Source organism: Ictalurus furcatus, chromosome 7 (genome assembly GCF_023375685.1).
Source record: "Ictalurus furcatus strain D&B chromosome 7, Billie_1.0, whole genome shotgun sequence".
NCBI classification, from domain to species: Eukaryota; Metazoa; Chordata; class Actinopteri; order Siluriformes; family Ictaluridae; genus Ictalurus; species Ictalurus furcatus.
The window spans coordinates 21,511,001-21,528,832 of record NC_071261.1 but is presented as its reverse complement, the minus strand read 5'-3'; the positions used below and the strand labels follow the sequence as shown (position 1 = coordinate 21,528,832).

At 41.6% G+C, this 17,832-nt stretch overlaps 1 protein-coding gene across 1 annotated transcript in view; it reads right to left on the bottom strand.

The window, feature by feature from the left end:
* Positions 1-631: 631 nt before the first annotated feature.
* The window catches only part of per1b (period circadian clock 1b), a 30,049-nt gene continuing 12,848 nt past the window's right edge, over positions 632-17,832 (bottom strand). Inside the window, exons 5-19 of the mRNA XM_053629237.1 lie at positions 16,724-16,925; positions 16,105-16,299; positions 15,721-15,906; positions 13,687-13,840; positions 12,341-12,584; positions 10,152-10,260; positions 9,892-10,030; positions 9,125-9,243; positions 8,797-8,943; positions 7,824-8,183; positions 5,495-6,330; positions 5,053-5,251; positions 4,394-4,586; positions 4,068-4,218; positions 632-2,744 (exon numbers count right to left, since the gene is read on the bottom strand). Coding sequence (XP_053485212.1) covers positions 2,427-2,744; positions 4,068-4,218; positions 4,394-4,586; positions 5,053-5,251; positions 5,495-6,330; positions 7,824-8,183; positions 8,797-8,943; positions 9,125-9,243; positions 9,892-10,030; positions 10,152-10,260; positions 12,341-12,584; positions 13,687-13,840; positions 15,721-15,906; positions 16,105-16,299; positions 16,724-16,925 — 3,552 coding nt within the window. The 3' untranslated portion in view covers positions 632-2,426. The remainder of the gene's footprint in view (positions 2,745-4,067; positions 4,219-4,393; positions 4,587-5,052; positions 5,252-5,494; positions 6,331-7,823; positions 8,184-8,796; positions 8,944-9,124; positions 9,244-9,891; positions 10,031-10,151; positions 10,261-12,340; positions 12,585-13,686; positions 13,841-15,720; positions 15,907-16,104; positions 16,300-16,723; positions 16,926-17,832) is intronic.

Genomic DNA, 17,832 nt, shown 5'->3' with positions numbered 1-17,832 from the left:
TATTGGATGCCTGCCCTCTCTCTTTCACTTACTCTCTCTCTTTTTCAGAACGACTGAAGGAACCCACAAATATAGAAACTGATTTTTTCCAAGGCCACATAACCACATGTGACTGATGGTTTAACCCTTTTCTGTTCATTCACTTCATTTCTTCACAATAGTCGTGACTGAGAGTTTTTCATACAGGATCCTGTCTTGAGATCTGCATGCTTCAAGTTCAAGTTTGGCAGAAACCCCCCCCCCCCACACACACACTAAGACCACAGGCACAAGCAAAACATCTTATTAAACCTGCCTTTTTGACCTGTCTGTCTCTCTAACAATCATTTTCATCTTTGAAATGTGAGGAAAAAAAGAAATGTGAATGCAAGACAGCTGTGTCTGTCTGTCTGTGTGTCTGTGTGTGTGTGTATATATGTGTGTGTGTGTGTGTGTGTGTGTGGGGTGCTCCGGGAAAAACCACTGTGTGGCCACGTCAGGACCTTTTTAAAGCTCAGGCCACATTCTTGCCTTAACCTAGAAAAGACTGAGGTTTAGGACAACAATTAAAATAAAAACATTTCACTTCCACACTGAAGGCCTTTTCCAATGATCCTAACCAGTGAATTTTGCCTAGAGAAATGTCACCATGTTATAAAAGGAAAGTTTTGATTTTATTTCTTTTTTTATATACAAAGAAATTCACAAAAATACTTAAGAAACCACTCAAGATCACTAAAGCTGAGTACGACATGATTAAAACAGAATTACACAGAAAAGAGAAGCATGTTAGAGATTGTCTGCCCTGTCCTAAACACTCTTTACACGATTACTGGTGTTTACTAAGCCTATCATTTTCTTCTATGATTGCCGAGCACATGTAACTAAGGCGAGACACTATAGTGAAAATGAGACCACACGTGCACCACTGTGCGTTTTCGATGCCCTATGACTGTCCACCATGCTCATACATTCTCCTACCCATCATGCACCTCTGTTACTGACGATGCCACTGGCTACAATATGGAATTCAATTTGTGCCAAAAGTATTGAACGTAACTTTTCAAGAAACGGAACAAAAACATACAATGAAAGAAGAAAAACTCTCTGAAACTGAAACACGGTCTTCAATTAAACAGCGTTCTTTGTTAACAGTTTCCTAAGCTTCGTTTTCTCTAATCATGGTTTATGAATACGCAAGTTTACATTCACCATTCTAGCACAAACCTCTTGTGTGGGCGGGGCTTAACAGTGCTTTACTCTCAATGGCTAGTTAGATTTGGATGAACAGCTCCCTGCCCAGGAAGCAGAGACTTCAGTGTTGTGAATTCTGGAGAACGTTCTGGATGCGGTTCTCTGTGTAGTAATATTGTTTGTACTTTGTAATGGAAATTACTTGCTTACTTAGTCAGTATATTCATTCGTAATTAATATTTGAGGTTTGAGTAGTCTCGTATGACGTCATCTTCCTCTTCAGCTGGACACTCGAGCTGTCGATCCAAATCTCATTATATATTTTTGTTCGTTTCTTGAAAAGTTATGTTCAGTACTTTTGGCACAAATTTAATTCCATACTACAAGGTCTTTTACTTTGTATACGGAGGAGAAAATAAATGCGAAGCAATCATTAGCCAAAAACACTTTCTGCTGCCCAAGCGACAGAAATATTAACGAGCAATCCATGTGGATTAAACACACGCTGCAGATAGTACAAGTACAAATCTCTGGCCAGAAACTACCCCAGTAATATATAAAAATACTAATGAACCTCCAAAAAAATAAATCAACCTGTGAAATTTGGTCTAAATGCACATGTAAACTGCAGATAAATCATCTGCAAAAGGCAGTGATACTGAGCCGAAGCCTGCATATTTTCGCTCGTTTTAGTAACACTGTAATCAGTTTAATGGGGCTGGTCAGAGTTACAGAACAAGACGCAGTCCTGTGAGTTCTCAAAGCTGGAGCTGAACGGAACAACTGAAGAGGTCTAGTTAAAAAGTCAAACCATCTCCAATGCAGTTATCTAAAAGTGAACTGGGGCAGTGTGCAGAGCAGTGGTGTCACAGTCTTACAATAAAGTGGCCTTTTTTCACATTCATCATTTAGCAGCCGTTGCAGCTTTCTGACCTGCGCTCGGCTATACGAATAAATACAGCTTTTTTTTTTTTTTTTAAGTTGTATAAAAACAAATCAGAGTCACTTTAATTTAAGAACCTAACAAGGTAATTCCACTCTCCACAGTGTCATTGGTAAACTTCACAACATACCGTACTAGTTTACATTTACTGTACATCTTTTCTGAAAAAGAATAAAAGTGCCCAAAAGTCAGTGTGCTTGGCTGTTAGTGCTATAGTCTTTTTTTTTTTTTGTCAATATCCCACTGCTGACATCATCAGCTGTGAGTATGAAGTCATTTTCCCCACCAGTCGTGGGCTAACATCATCATTTCAGTGTCTCATATCAGTTGCATGGCCTCCTTTCTCCTCTTCATCCTCCATTTGTGAGGTAACTTCCTGTTCCTCAGCTGCCATTTCCTGATCGCTGACCAGTGTGGTCATTCTGGCCTGTCCTTTCTCTTCCTCATCTGCATCTATCCGATGCTGTGCCTCTCGGACATCCATAGCAGTTTCTGGCTGCATGCGTTTCTCGCCGCTGGCGCCATCTTCTGTCACATCGAGCACGCTGCACAGCTCCATCTCATGGATCTCGACGTCAAAGGGGGCAGCAGGAGGCACTGAAGGAGGAGATTTGCAGCCCACACATCCCTGCAATGAAAGGCAAAGACAGAGCACGATTGTCTCCAATGTCTTCCATGATGGCAGTTGAGGACACACTGACACCCATGAGCCTAATAACACTCAACACAATATAGTACAATGAGACAGTAATTAAAAACTTAATAGATCATACGTCATTCAAGCTAAATATATTTTAAGGATTTAGCATTAACATGATGGATTACAATGTTAGATATTAATGTGGTATTGTCATGATCCCAATACTTTAACCTCAGTACAGGTAACACATTAAATACAGCTGTATCTATACTGAAATAATAATATGGTTAGGAAAAAAACTTGGAAATTTTCTAAAATTTCAAAATCGTTATCATCATAACAAGCCAACATCGTATGTGTATTACTTTTAACCTTTTCCCACTGAGGCTCACATCAGAGCACTGTCAATTCTCCAATCAGATTGGTTAGAAGGGGGATTGAGTTCAAATCCATCAATCATCCATTTTCTCTAACGCTTACCCTACACAGGGTCGCAGGGGAGCCTGGAGAGTATTATTTATTTATTTGTTTGTTTTTTAACGCCATGCCAGCTTCTATGGCTATTTTCATGGTGAGAAATGTCTAAGGGACTCTATATAAGGTTTTTAAAATCTATTTTTGCTAAAATTGCATTATGTTTGATTTTGTTAAAAAATTCTTCCAGAGTGTTGACAATAAAAAAGCTTTCTCATGGGGTTAAGACCAGTACAGTCTAACAAAATGTGTTTCTAGGATAATGGATTTCTGGCAGAAGGTTCATGTTGGTGAGTCTTAAAGTAGAGACTGTTGAGGCAACGAATATTCATGGCTCCTATAATGTAAATGAAAACAGGGAAGAAGCTGTTTACAGACGCTCCGCAAGTTACTGCTACATAATAAGCATCAGGGTGGCAACAGTAACTCTGCTTCATGTTGGGCGATATCACACCGCCCTGTCTTTGATTATTTTCCTAAAACAACCACCCCTGCTGTGTTTTATTCTGATCCCAGAGACCACAACTTCCTAACAAGCTGGGATATGTGAAGAAAATAATTTCACTGCTGTAATGTATATGTGACCAATAAATGCTGCTTCTTCTTTTATTATTCATTAAATACAGTATTCCAGTAAAATAAAAAAAAACAACCCACTGTTAATTGAAATGAACTGCTATTTTTTTCTTTGATAAGTAGTGTCTCTCAGACTTGTAGTAATTGTCAGGCTTATGCTCACCCTAACTGTTTTTCACTTTCTTTAATCAGGACAGACGAACTGTGACGAGAGACGTGCTAACGGAAAAGCCCACAGCAGACTCCTTGATGGAAACTTACTGATATATTGATGGCACGTGGCAGGCGTCCTGTGCGGATCCAGGGGTGAACCCGACTCAGCTCCCGCTTCTGTTCCTCAGTAAAACGAGGCTGATGCTTCTGCATGGCTCTCAATGCAACGCTGTCCTCACTCAGTACAGTCTGTCTGTCTCTGTCAAACACACACACACGAATTAATTAAGTATAATCGAACCTCTAGTGTGTTTGCATAAAGTGTGAGTGAAAATTCTACTAGAGTTAAAGTTTATGCCTTGGTTGCATTTCTTAAAGGAACTGTCTTTCTATCGAATTTTACGTTTGTGTGTCTATGTATTTTATTTTTTAACCTGATGGGCAGTTGATAGGTCATCATGATCTTCTCATCTGTGTCAGCCATAAGCAGCCAGATGGGATCCTGCAGTACGCACTTAATGAACTGGGCTTCTCCGTTGCCACCTGCTGTCTGCTTACGCGAGTGGTCATTCTCAGACGAGTCTATACTGCCAAAGTACTTGCTCGTGTGGCTGCTCTGGCTGCTTCCTGTAGGGAAAGCAAGACACCAAGTTAATCCCATGTGTAACAGCTTTAGTAAAATGAGAATACTGCAAAATACGATTTTGAGTAAGAGAACTTATTTAATCTCTTAATCTAAACTTCCACACAAACAATCACCATGTTTATTAGCTTCTCTATGGTCAAACCATCAAATAATACTGTAAATGACAAAGGCTTGCCACAGATACCATAGTTGGGGTTTTTTTTTTTACTGAGCAAGCCTTGACCATGGCATCCATACCAAACATCAACCAAACATTAAAATGTGTTCTTCAAACAATCATGGTTTAGACCTTACCAATCAATACTGTAAGGTACCATAGTAAAAACATATTAAACTATAGTAAATTGTAATCGGAGTTGTAATAATATTTATCTATCTAAATAAATACTTCAACTATAAAATACACCCACTTTTAAAGAATCACTTTTATTTTCAAGCACTACTTACTCGTTCCACTCCCAGAGCTGCTGCATCCGTTGGAACCAGACCCTGAGGAACCTAAACCAGATCCTGAGGACCCTGTGCCTGAGGACCCAGAGCCTGAGGCAGCTGAGCCTGTGCCCGATCGCGAGTCCTCCTGCAGCAGCAGGTCAAGCAGATCACTGGAGGAGGACATGGCATCCTGATTTGATTCATTGGCTTCTCCCTGGGAAGAGGAATAGTTTCCACCGAGTTAGATGAGCAGTAAGAAACACAGTCAGGTTTCACTACATGGCTGGAAGTCACTGAAAATAAGCTCTTTAAAGTTCTATTAATTTAAAGCACATTAAAACTAGGGTCATTAGAACTTCCACTTACTGAAGGGCCACCCCTTTCTCTCAGATAAATAAGTTCCTATTTTCACAAAAAAAATTTTTATGTATTCCAAAAACAATATAACTCTTCTCACATTTTCATTCTCTTTGGAGTCTGCTGCACCTCTCTGATTGGCTGCTGCCGGTCCTCCAACCCCGCCTGCTTGTCCACCGGCAGGAGGTGTGGCCTGTTGCCCAGAGGCCAGTGCTGTCACTGCCTCGAGCCGACTGGTTGGCGACTCCTCCAGCTGAAGCAAATTCAGAGGGGAGGAGCATCGGGATTGAAAAAGGGGTGACTCTGTCCCTTCTCTTTCCACCCCTCCTTCCCTCTGGCTGCAGGACTGAGGTGTGCTACTGCGGGATGGGATTCTTGGGGCTGGTGTTATTGTCTGAGTGGGTTCTGGAGGGGCAGTGCTCGCTGTGGGGTACTGAAAAGACACCGTGGGGTTGTAGAAGGGCTGAGACATAGTTGCAGCAACAGGCTGGGCCATGGTTGTGCCAATTTGTGGAAACATGTAGTTGGGAAGTACCAACGCCATCATGGGGGGCACCATGGGAGGCGCCACTTGCGGATTCTGAATGGGAAAGCGAAGGCCGGTATGCATGGAGGGGTCAGTGATGGGGTGAGAGAGGGGTGGGTAGAGGGGATAAAAGGGCAACATGCCTGGTGGATAGGGCACAGAGGGCAGGCTATTCTGGGAGCCCACTGAAGGAGGCCAAGAAGATGAGGTTGTTGGAGGAGCCAGAGGGAAGGAAGCGTTAGGCACTCCGTCTTGTGCAGGTGCACCTGTGGAGAGGCTTCCTGTTGGGCCTGACTGGCCTAAAGAGGTCCCCTGCTCCGAGGTCTCCTGATGTTTCAACCTCTTACCACCTCTACCACGCCGACGACCACTGTTGCTCATTGTGGGGTAATCACGTGAACAGCGCGCACCTGAGAGAGAAATAGAGAGAGAGGAAGGAATTGGTATATGAAAGCACAAATAAAAGGGTTTCCATCAATGGCTAATGCAAAAGTAACTTTACCAAACATATATATTTTTAAATGCTACTGTCAAGTTGACATAGGAAGGACATGTCAGCAAGTTGAGGGACTTTTCCATCATGACATTGCATTCTGGAGACATAAAGGTCATACAGTGACGGCAAACCACAGCCTATGAGGTCTGCCTGTGAGGAAGCCACACCAAACCAGGTGCTAATGACTGATGTAAGAATTCTTTTTAATGGTGGCAGTGTACAACTGCACATGTATGGCCAAGAAAAGGAATGCATGTCCAACTACCATAAGACATCCAGTACATCCTTTTTTGAGTCTTCTTACTGATGGAAGAGGAACTAGCTCAGGAATGATGGTGATGAAGGTCCAAATGCTTTCATAGAAAATGAAGACCGATGTTGACTGCATCATGTACAGATCCATTAGTTCGGTCATAATTAAAGGGATGAGAGCCACTGGCGTGAAGTAATTAAAGCCAGTTATCTTTGTTCTTTTGGGAACCGGAACAACCGTGGCTGTCTTAAGGCGTACAGGAAAAGTATTAAGCATGTAAGGTCAGTTAGTTATATTCACAAAGACAGAGGACAGCTGGTCAGCTTAAGGGTGATGAAAGAGATGAAACAGAATTATTTTGCCGACAATATTCAAAAGCAATTGCAAACTGTATTTGCAACTGTGGTTCCCATTTACGGACGCATAAATTGTGACATAATTCAAATGAAAATGCAAATCGTGTATTACCATTCGCACTTTCATTTACACGAACGTACAGCGTCTGCCAATTTTCAAAAGGAAACGCAAATCCCTTCCATTTGCATTTCCGATGCCTTTCACAGAAACCTGCCAATCAGTTTTAGGGGTGGGATTATACTATGGGGCGTGTTTGTATTGGGAAGTGATATCACTCACAGTCGACCGCATTTTAGTCTGAGCCAGCCTCCATTTATACAGAGGCATACACTCCCACTGCAGCATCAGGGATCATGTCATTCAGCACATGACCATGAAGCAATAAACCAAGGTTATTTGCCAGGATTAGGGCATGTTGCAGAATAAGGGCATGCTGAACAGAAACTTTCCTGGAGGCGGAGATGATAAAGCTCTCTTCCTGAAACTAACTGATATGCTGGTCAACATTCCTCTCAATCTCCTGCTGTTGTTTGTGTCAGTACTTGTGAATAGACAATGTGTTGAGTCTGAATACCTGATATTCAAAGCATTTCCTGTAAATAAGTAATGTGAGTGAATGGGATTGTCTTAATGAAAAAATACATTTAAAAAAAATAAACAAAAAAACAAACAAACACAAGACGAGACATCAAAACACAGCTATCTTAGCTGCCAGAAGAGATACAAGTGTGTGTAATTCCCACTTGTCTGTTTCTGTTTGTGTATGCATGTGTGTATATGTGCACATATAATCATACCTCTAGTGACTGGTGTGGTGGTATGCCGGCGAAGTACTGAAGCTGGGTCGAACACTCTCAGCTGACTCAGATCCCTAAACCGACACAAGAAGTTCTGCTCCTCTTGCTGAGTATGTGCAGAAAGCACCTCTTTGGTCAGTCCCAGCCTTCCTCCTCCACTTCCTCCTCCTGCTGCTGCTGCTCCTCCTCTCCTGACTCCATCTCTCTCAATTGTAACTGCTGGGCTTGGTGGAGCTGGTGGAGGGGGAAGAGAAGGAGCAGCTGCAATGGCTGGAGGAGGAGGAGGCAGAGGAGGATGAAGAGTATGAAGGACAGGAGGAGCAGGTATAGGAATTGTAGGGGCTTCCTCCATTACAATGTCTGATAGAGAGAGAGAATAAGAGTCTATTAATAAACCTATAAAGGTGCAAATATACTTTACTTTCACCACACGTACGTGCATGTGTGCAGCTTTGATCCGAGTGCCGTTGTTCACATACTCACTTGTGTATCTTATGTAAATCTGGAGGATTAACAACGGCATCCACTAGATGGCAAGTCAGAGCCAAAACATCTCTGTCCATTTGGTTTCCAATTCAGACTATAAATATTTAGCGATTTCATGCACAGTGGCGTTAAACAGACCGAGTTTGTTTCCCTTTAAAACTCAAACGATAACAGTAACAAGGGTTAGGGTTACAGTTAGTGCTAGTACTCAATAATGGTCTAGAGTGGTATATAAGAATGTGATTCCAGATGTTAGCTTGTTTATTCAGTAGCGGACACAGTGTCACATGGGGCTATACTGCCCCCACTATTTATGTTGGTACTGCACTACAAGGATGCGTTGCGTAATTCGTGGTCGTGGTTATCTTGCATGCACGCATGTGTAGTAAACAGCACATATAAATCAGTCTTAAGAATATTCAAAATGTTATGACTAGACAAAAAAGACACAGTCACACGCAAAAATATGTACAATAAACCTGCTCACCTGACTCTGGGGGTTTCTTGTCTCCCACATGGACAATGGTACTGCTGAAACTACACTGCGACGTTACTGATGCTACACTCTCTGCCTTACTGTGTAAAGTCAGGGCTGGCAGTGATGTACTCTCACTAACCAGAGCTACTGACGGACCTAGAGCACGCATTCACACACACACACACACACACACACACACACACACACACACACACAAACATACCCACAACACTCCAAGTTATAGCAGCAAATTCTATCATACACTATCATACACTACATGTGTTTTACTCTTTCAAGTTAGTGTGAAACCAGGCACGGGATGATAAATGGTGATTACCTTTAGGGTTGCTGGGGGTGACTTGCTGCTTATCATCATCAGAAGTGGAGGACGCGGTACAGGAGGAGGAGCCACACTTCCTCTTTACTGTGTTTGGGACATTACAGCTCTCCAGATACCTACAGCCAGGATGCACATCTGTTATTGTACATACACACCGTTATTTGAACACTTGCTTTCTTACTTATTAGTCTATATCAGTGAAATTGATATGGTTGTTATATATTTTAGTCTGATTCAGTTTCACATTGCACTAATAATATATTATATATATAAACATGTGCAAAGGGTTGTGTGGCTGTGATTTTGTGAAAGGCCATCACAAAAATCTTCTACTCAATAATCAGTATTAATTAATGAGTATTTTTTTTTATTAACCATGTTTTTCTGAATTTATATATAGCCTGCAAACAAAAATGCATTGCATGATTGGTTCACTTGTGCATTTGGTTGAAATAGGGATGAATCTTATTTTCACTGTGTAGTTTTACTGGAGGGTGTGTGCCTTCAACTGTAATTGCTATGTTCACACAAAGCATACAGAGGTTTTTTTTTTAAGGTTTTTTTTTTGTTGTTTTTTTGTTTTTTTTTAAACACACCAGGTATTGATTCACAGATGAAATCTTGTCCATGTGAAAGTGTCCTGAGAACACATGATGGCTGTTGCAATGGTAGTAGAGGAAAAACTGATGAAGACAGGTGTTGTTTCTTACACACTATAGATGTGTCATAGGAACAAGAACACACGTCTGACTGCACACACTTACCGTATAATGCTATCTAGGCAGTTGATTTGCTGGTAAGAGTATGCACTGGGCGGGTCCTTCCTCACCAGCTGAGAGAGGACTGGATCCTTTGAGGGTGGGGCCACATCTGTAACAGTGTCCACTATAGCTCGCAAAGAACCTGTTCAAAGAAGAGAAAACAGTTGAATAAGCAACTGCTAAGAGACACCTTGCAAGGAAATATCTTCTGCGAAATAGATCACAGTGTAGATTGAGAGTTTTGTATGGATGCATGTGTGTACCTGTGGCAGTGTGTTTCCTAGGAGGTGGGCGGTTACGGGAATCGATGAACACTTGTTGGCCACTCGTCTTTACCATGTGAACATCCTTACAGATCTGCTGGAAGGTCATCTGCTCAGGGAGAAAACAGACATACAACAAGGCCTTTAACGCATCTCTGCTTGCCTTTCGGACATCTCGGTCTGGATGAAGGAAAACCATCTTAAACTTAACCTGGCAAAATCTGAGCTTCTCGTCATCCCAGCCTGTCCCTCAACCAACCACAACCTCACTGTACAGCTTGGCTCACTCACACTCATGCCAACCAGGACGGCCAGGAACCTTGGGGTGATTCTTGATGATGGCTTGACCTTTGCAGACCATATCTCAGCAACTGCAAGGTCCTGTAGGTTCATCCTTTACAACATCAAGAAAATCCGACCCTACATCACCAAACAGGCTACACAGATTCTAGTCCAGGCTCTTGTTATCTCTAAACTGGACTACTGCAACTCACTGCTTTCAGGGCTCCCAGCTAGCTCCATCGAACCCCTTGAGATGATTCAGAATGCTGCAGCGCGCCTCGTCTTCAACCAGTCCAAGAGAACCCATGTCACACCCCTCTTCATCTCCCTCCACTGGCTTCCTGTAGCTGCCCGCATCAAGTTCAAGGCCTTGATGCTCACCTACAAGACCTTGTCAGGAACAGCACTCTCCTACCTCAACTCTCTCCTGAAGGCCTACGTTCCCTCTCGCAATCTGCGATCGATTAGCGACCGACGTTTAGCAGTTCCAACTCAGCGTGGCGCAAGGTCCCTTTCCAAAACCTTCACACTAAATGTTCCTCAGTGGTGGAATGCACTTCCAATCTCAATCTGGACCGCAGAATCTCTCACCATCTTCAAAAAACAGCTAAAGACCCACCTCTTCTGTGAACACCTAACAAACTCATAATTTAAAAAAAAAAAAAAAACATGCGCTTACACCTCTACTCTGCACTTTGCTTCTTCTGGAATTCAATTAATAGATCTCGTATGGTAGCACTTCTTGTATTGTTCTCTGCTTGATATCGCTTTGCTTGTATCTTTCTCATTTGTAAGTCGCTTTGGATAAAAGCATCTGCTAAGTGAATAAATGTAAATGTAAATGTAAAAACAAGCTCTCTGTGGGCCTTTATCTCTCTGTACATCTTGCCTAGCAACTACTGTGACTTCAACCTCATAATCCTGAGTCATGGTTAAGGACATGTATTCTGATCTTTTTGATTTACCACAGATGATTAATCAGATGAAAAACAGCTATTCCAAAACTCACACAGTGAAATGAACTGAATGATGAGAAATATCTCATCCACACTAGCAGGCAGTGCTACGTAAAAGACTACATCTCCCCCCCCACTGATGGCTACTCAGTGCTCTGCTCTTTGGCACAAGCCTAACAATTAATTTTTCCAACAGCCTGAGAAACCAGGAACCCATGGTCTCCTCGCAGACCGATCTACCCGCATGACTGACCACTGATCAAGGAATGGCTAACTGATGATTAAAGCAAACTGTGCACAGAAAACGACATATACTCACTAGCTGTTCACCTAAAATGTAAACTAACATTATAGTAAAGTTAAATGTGAGCCTGATTGGAATAGTTTTGAGTCACTACATAGGGAACATTGTGACTGTAGAGTGTACTTTGTTTGTGAGTGTGTAATATCAGGTCATTCACCCTGAAGGACAAACCAAGCCTCAAGTAAGCAGCTCTTTAGTCTAATTAAATTCATCCCTTAAGTCTTCAGTCCTTAAGCTGCTTCCTACGTCAAATCCGAGTCAACTCCTAAACTGGAAGACTTTAATGAATTGATTGTAGTAGGATAGTGTGATCAATGTATTTTGAATTGTTGCAAAAACAATGATGTGGCCTATTAACTTGTCAGAACATGCTGACTTTCAAGTGTAAATCTCATAAACTCAGCTCCAAGTTGAGTCAAGTTATGGCTAAGACAGTCCAAAACCAAGTCAAATGGATTTAAGTCGAAAATCTCAGGTAGAATCTCATTGCTGGTGTATATGTGTGTGTGTACGCAGAATCGACAGATTGGTTTATGCTCACTTTGGGTTTAAATCGGAATAGATAGTGTTTGGAATATTTAGTACACTAAACTGATACAGAGAGTGTAACTGTGCTACACGCTGAGTGTGTATGTGTGTGTGCTCACCGGTTTGTGAAGCTGAGCTGGGTCCTCCAGAGTGGTGCCGTTGCTCTCTGATGATGAAGCGGCACTGGGTTGCAGCTCATGGGAGCCATTACTTGCCAGACTGCCATAGCCCTGCGAGCTGCTGCTGTGTACGGGCTGAACCAGAAGCCGGTGGATCTGCTCGCTGAGCTGTGCGATATCCGGAGTCAAGGCGCTTTCCTCCAGAGCCCTCGGCAAGGTGAACACATCCTCATTCAGTGGAGAACTGAAGGAACAAAGGGATGACGAGGAAATCAGAACACAGAAGAAGACATACCTAGGTGTATCTTTGATTTGCAGACCGCACAACAATACACAGAGGTGGACAGATCATCAGCGTGTCAAATTCCGAAAGATCTTCGACAAAATCGATTGTCCTTTGGTTACAAATGCTCTGTGTGTCCAGAAGAGATATAAAACAATGCTAAAGCCTCAGGACTTGTTATGCAAACGGAACTGACTAAGGAGATCACCACTTATTTTCATGTACACCATAAGACACAACGTTTACACTTTAATATGTAAATGCTTTCTGTGTAAGGAAGCATGTGTAGTGTGGGTGGGCAAAAGAAAGGGAGAGACTGTTTACATAACCATGTGAAAGATGCAAGTCAAAAGGGGGAGTCGTCTGTGTGTGTGTTAGAAAATAAGGCTGTGGAACAGGCACTGGATGAGTCAGTGTATAATGGGAGAACTGATTATGGAGTAAAGCTGTCTTGCGGATAACATAATGAACAGCAGAGGGGGTAAGGAAATAACTGTGTGGGAAACATCCCCAACATTGTGCCTATGTTTGTCTGAGAAACTGCACATGGTAGTGCATGTGTTACTGAGTGGTTGATGTGGGTGGATTGTGATGAACATTAAGGATGGATGTGGGTGTGTGTGCAAGTAAGATGCATATGGACACCTCTGTGTCAATGCACATGCTCTGTGTGTGTGTGGGCATGTTTTTTATATCTTGGTCAGGACCAAATATCCCCACAACGATAAGAATATTATAATAGTTTTGACTGTGTGTGTGTGGCTTTTCAATGTGTTGTGAAAACACAGGTATGCGTTATATGATTACAAAAATGAGAGAAAGATACATTTGAATATTTATAATCAGATTACAGTTGTTGTTTTTTTTTTTTTTTTGACTGATTACCTGACTACACAAATTCCCAATCAGCTTCTCTGCGAGATCATTTTTAATGTATCCGTTACGGACTACATCTTTATTCATTTGTAATCACCGCCATGCTGCATTTAAACAGTAATCTAAAACACAGTTTTGTCAGGGGGTCATAGATATTTATGAGCATACATATGAGCAACGTCCTTACGTTCGGACTTTGTGGCGACCCACGATGAATGCCACCTTCCTGCTCCAAGGGTTAACAAAGGAGGACCAGGAGGTGTCGATAGTCAGATACTCTCCATTCCGGGCACACATTCGCAGTGGAGAGTGTTCAAACGGCTGCCCTGCAAACTGCAGAACTACGGAGAGTCAAAATAAAAATAATGTCAGTTTTAGACTATGCATTCTGCTCTTTGATTTAATGTAAACAAATTAGGACAAAAGCACACCATCTGGTCATCTGTTCATCACCAATATTATATTTAAACAACTCTAGTCTCCGGTAACAGACAACATTACTGTATATGAGATTATACTCTGTAGTTGTTGCCAAAATGGGGGGAGGAAAAAAAACAACAAAAACTGTGTAGGGAAAAATAAGAACACCCTTACACAACTCAACTGATTATCAGGAAGTGTGACAACTTCTATAAAGGTGTGACATTTTTGTTAGGACAGTTTTACCTTTACAAATGCTATAAAATGATAATCAATTGAGTGCAGTAATTCTGTACTTTTTTTTTTTTGACAAACAAGCAGACTTTATAAAAAGCTTCTAAACAAATCCCAAAGCCGTACATAAATAAATGCCCACAAACTTCAATGAACTAACGCAATGTTATTATGAAGAAATTCTTCAAAATTTCTCCTGAGTGAGAGAAAATGATTATTGTTGTTAGAAGGGGTTCTATGAGCTACTGTTTTTCCCACATGGCTTTTGGACATTGGCTTATTTCTTGGTATTAAAAGATAATGGCATAAAGGAATTTTAATGCGCTGTCTGGCACCTGAAATTAGATTCACCTAATGGAGAATTATGGTGTCCTTATACATATAAAACCAGGAACTTGAAAAAAGTGCACTTTCATTTTCAGACACCTGTATTAAGAAGCCATGTCATGTTTTTCTTAACTAGTCATATATTAAAACTGAGTGAATGAAAAAGGGAGAAAGTAAGAAATAAAGGAGAAAGCAGAATGACAGTATATTACACAGCCATTACAAGTGTTATATATTAATATCATCACTGGCTAGTCTCAGTAAAACCATTAAAAAGAGAGAAGTTAAAAAGAAAAGAGAGAAAGGTGTATGACAGTAAATTGCTATTATAATGGTCACATGTTGAAATCATCATGCTCGCTCTTTTATTTAGTAGTACAACCATTGAAGTCTGAGGTTTACATAAGAGGAATGGGAACTTCCTTTTTTTAAGTGGGCACTCATGTTTTTTGACCAATTTGCTGGAACTATAGGTACAGCAAGTGCAATGAAGGGGTGAAACAGTGGTGCTGAGTGCACTGACATTTACTAGTATTATTTGTTGCTTGTTAATGTGAAATATAATTAGCATATATAAAATCTACAAACATGTTAAATATTACATACAGAACCCAATTCATCCATAAACTACACCCACTACTAATCACCATGTACTTTACATGCTCCATATATACAGTGGGGTCCAAAAGTCTGAGACCACATTAATAATTCCACCCACAGAATTGTCACTCATTCAGTGTTTTTTTTTCTTTCTCAGCACTCTGTATAAACTCTAGAGACTGCTATGTGTGAAAATCCCAGGAGATCAACAGTTTCTGAAATACTCAAACCAGCCCGTCTGGCACCAATGACCATGCCATGGTTATTTTAAAGTCACAGACATCACACTTTTTCTTCATTCTTATGTTTGATGTGAACATTAATTGAAGCTTTTGACCTGTACGTGCATGATTTTATGAACTGTGCTGCTACCATGTAAATGGCTGATCAGATAACTGCATAAATGATCAGGCGTACAGATGTCTCTATTAAAGTGGAGAATGAGTGTACATAAGCATTGTGAGTTTCCTTTTAAAGGTGGAGCTGAGCCCTTTTCTAGGTGGTGGGGAGCAATTTCCTGGCCAGGGAAATGTAAACAGAAGCACAAGAAAGAAAAAAAAACAGAGAGAGAGAGAGAGAGAGAGAGAGAGAGAGTGAGAGTGAGAGAGTGCGAGAGAGAGAGAGAGAGAGAGACACTCACTCTTCTTATGGATGGCCACCATCATTGGTCTGTCCTCTGGGTGGAGACAGAGCAGCACTGGGGTTCCCACCAAGTCCTGAGGCAGATAACCCAGCAGTGGCACAGCTCTCTCGTCAACCTCCTGGAAGAGACAGCTGGGTGTGTGACTGGTGGTAAAGATCCGCTTATCTGGAGGTATACGAGGAGCTGATAGAGAGGGAAAAAGAGATTGGTGGTTCAGACAGAACAAAAAGAATCACTTTAATATGTGGATATATAAAAATGGTTAAAATTGTATAAAGGTGATCATATCAATTATTCCTGTACAGTAACTTTTGATATACCATCACTGCTGAAGTCATATTTATGTAATTGAGTGATAGAGGGAGAGAGGGTGTGTCTTACCCTCGTATCCAGAGTGTACTCTCTCAGCGATGAGCAGGCAGCAGGGTTGGGGGTCTGCGATGTCAGAGTCTCGCAGTGTGAGCAGGTACGGGGTCAGCCTGAACGGGTAATATCGCATGTCTCCACTGGAAGAGCCATCTGCGCTGATCCTGCAGAACATGGACTTCTCCTGGGTACACTCCACTGGAGGGGACACTACACACGTGCAGGAACAACATTTCTTATTTCTTAACAGGAAAAACGTGTCTTACTAAGAACTAACATAACTAAAAATGATCAGCTGAATAAACATTCATATTATTCAAAAAACATTAAAGGTTAAAACTGAGAAAGATTAGTATGTCATTATAAATGGTCATGCTTATAATTGATACAATAACAATTACATGGACTATTTACTAAACTGTAACAGTGATCAAATTAATTCTCAACAACCCTAGTCACATTTCCAGGCACTACTGATGAATATTCCACACTAGACATCCAGTATACTTTGCCAAATAGGTTCTCCAGCTTTGATTAGAAACTAGTGAGAGCGCACTTAAAGGCACTCACACGTGCACACACACACACACACACACACACACACACACACACACACACACACACATCCACACACCAGATCCGATGCAGGAGGCCCATGTCGGTAGTCTGCAGGGAGCAGTGCTGCTGTAGAAAGTGCTGACGTCCTGAGGGGCGAGGAGCTCTGAAAACAGTGCCCCTTGCAGCTTCTCTGGTTTCCGTCGCAACAAAGATGAACCCTGCGGTGAGATATACACCACCTTCCCCGACAGGAATGACACAGCCATGGAGAACGTGTCCTAAAAAGGAAAGGAGAAAATGTCAAAGTGATAGTTTGCATACATCACTATTGACTTTACTGTTACCACGTTACACGACCACATCATTACATCTGAGTTTTGACGTAAAATTTGATATTTAAGAAACCTTGACCTGTAATTGAATGTATGCTAGTACACACACACACACACACACACACACACACACACACACACACACACACACACACACACACACACACATTCTCGCTGACAGGCGACTTTTTTTCCCCTCCCCAATTTGGTCACCTGCCATTTCCCACCCACTAGCCAACTCTCTCATACAATAACTACCAGAGAGTGAAGGCTAACACATGCTTCCTCTGAGACACATGATGCCAGCCACTTCTGCATCACAGCACAGCATAATGCACTTGGAGGAAAGCTCCTTCTTCAATCTTCTGCATATGAGCTCACACACACAATCGGCTAGTGACAGGGAAGGGAGAGAGAAGATGCCATTCCACCGACCCAGAGCACATGGCAATTTTGCTACTTTGGCTCCTTGTCACAGATGGCTGGGGCATTGTCCGGACTGAATCTCATGATCTACTGACAATATGAAGAACGCTATTCTATTGCACCACTCGGAAGCCCCTGATAGGCAACGTTTATTCTTTGCCAGTGTGGCGTAAGTGAATGCCTGATTTAATTAATGAACAATCATTCAATTGCACAAGAATAAATTACACAAGACCACAGACTTTAAAAAGGCAAATGTCAAAAAAAAAAAGGCTAATGCAAAAACTCTGTTAAGAAGGAACAAAACGTTTGAAGTGAATATTAATCTCCAATAATAAACCAACAATGAATGAATGAATGAACAAATCAGTACTGTTAATGGTGTTTTCCACCATTTTCCACCATTTCCACCACACTTTTTTCCACT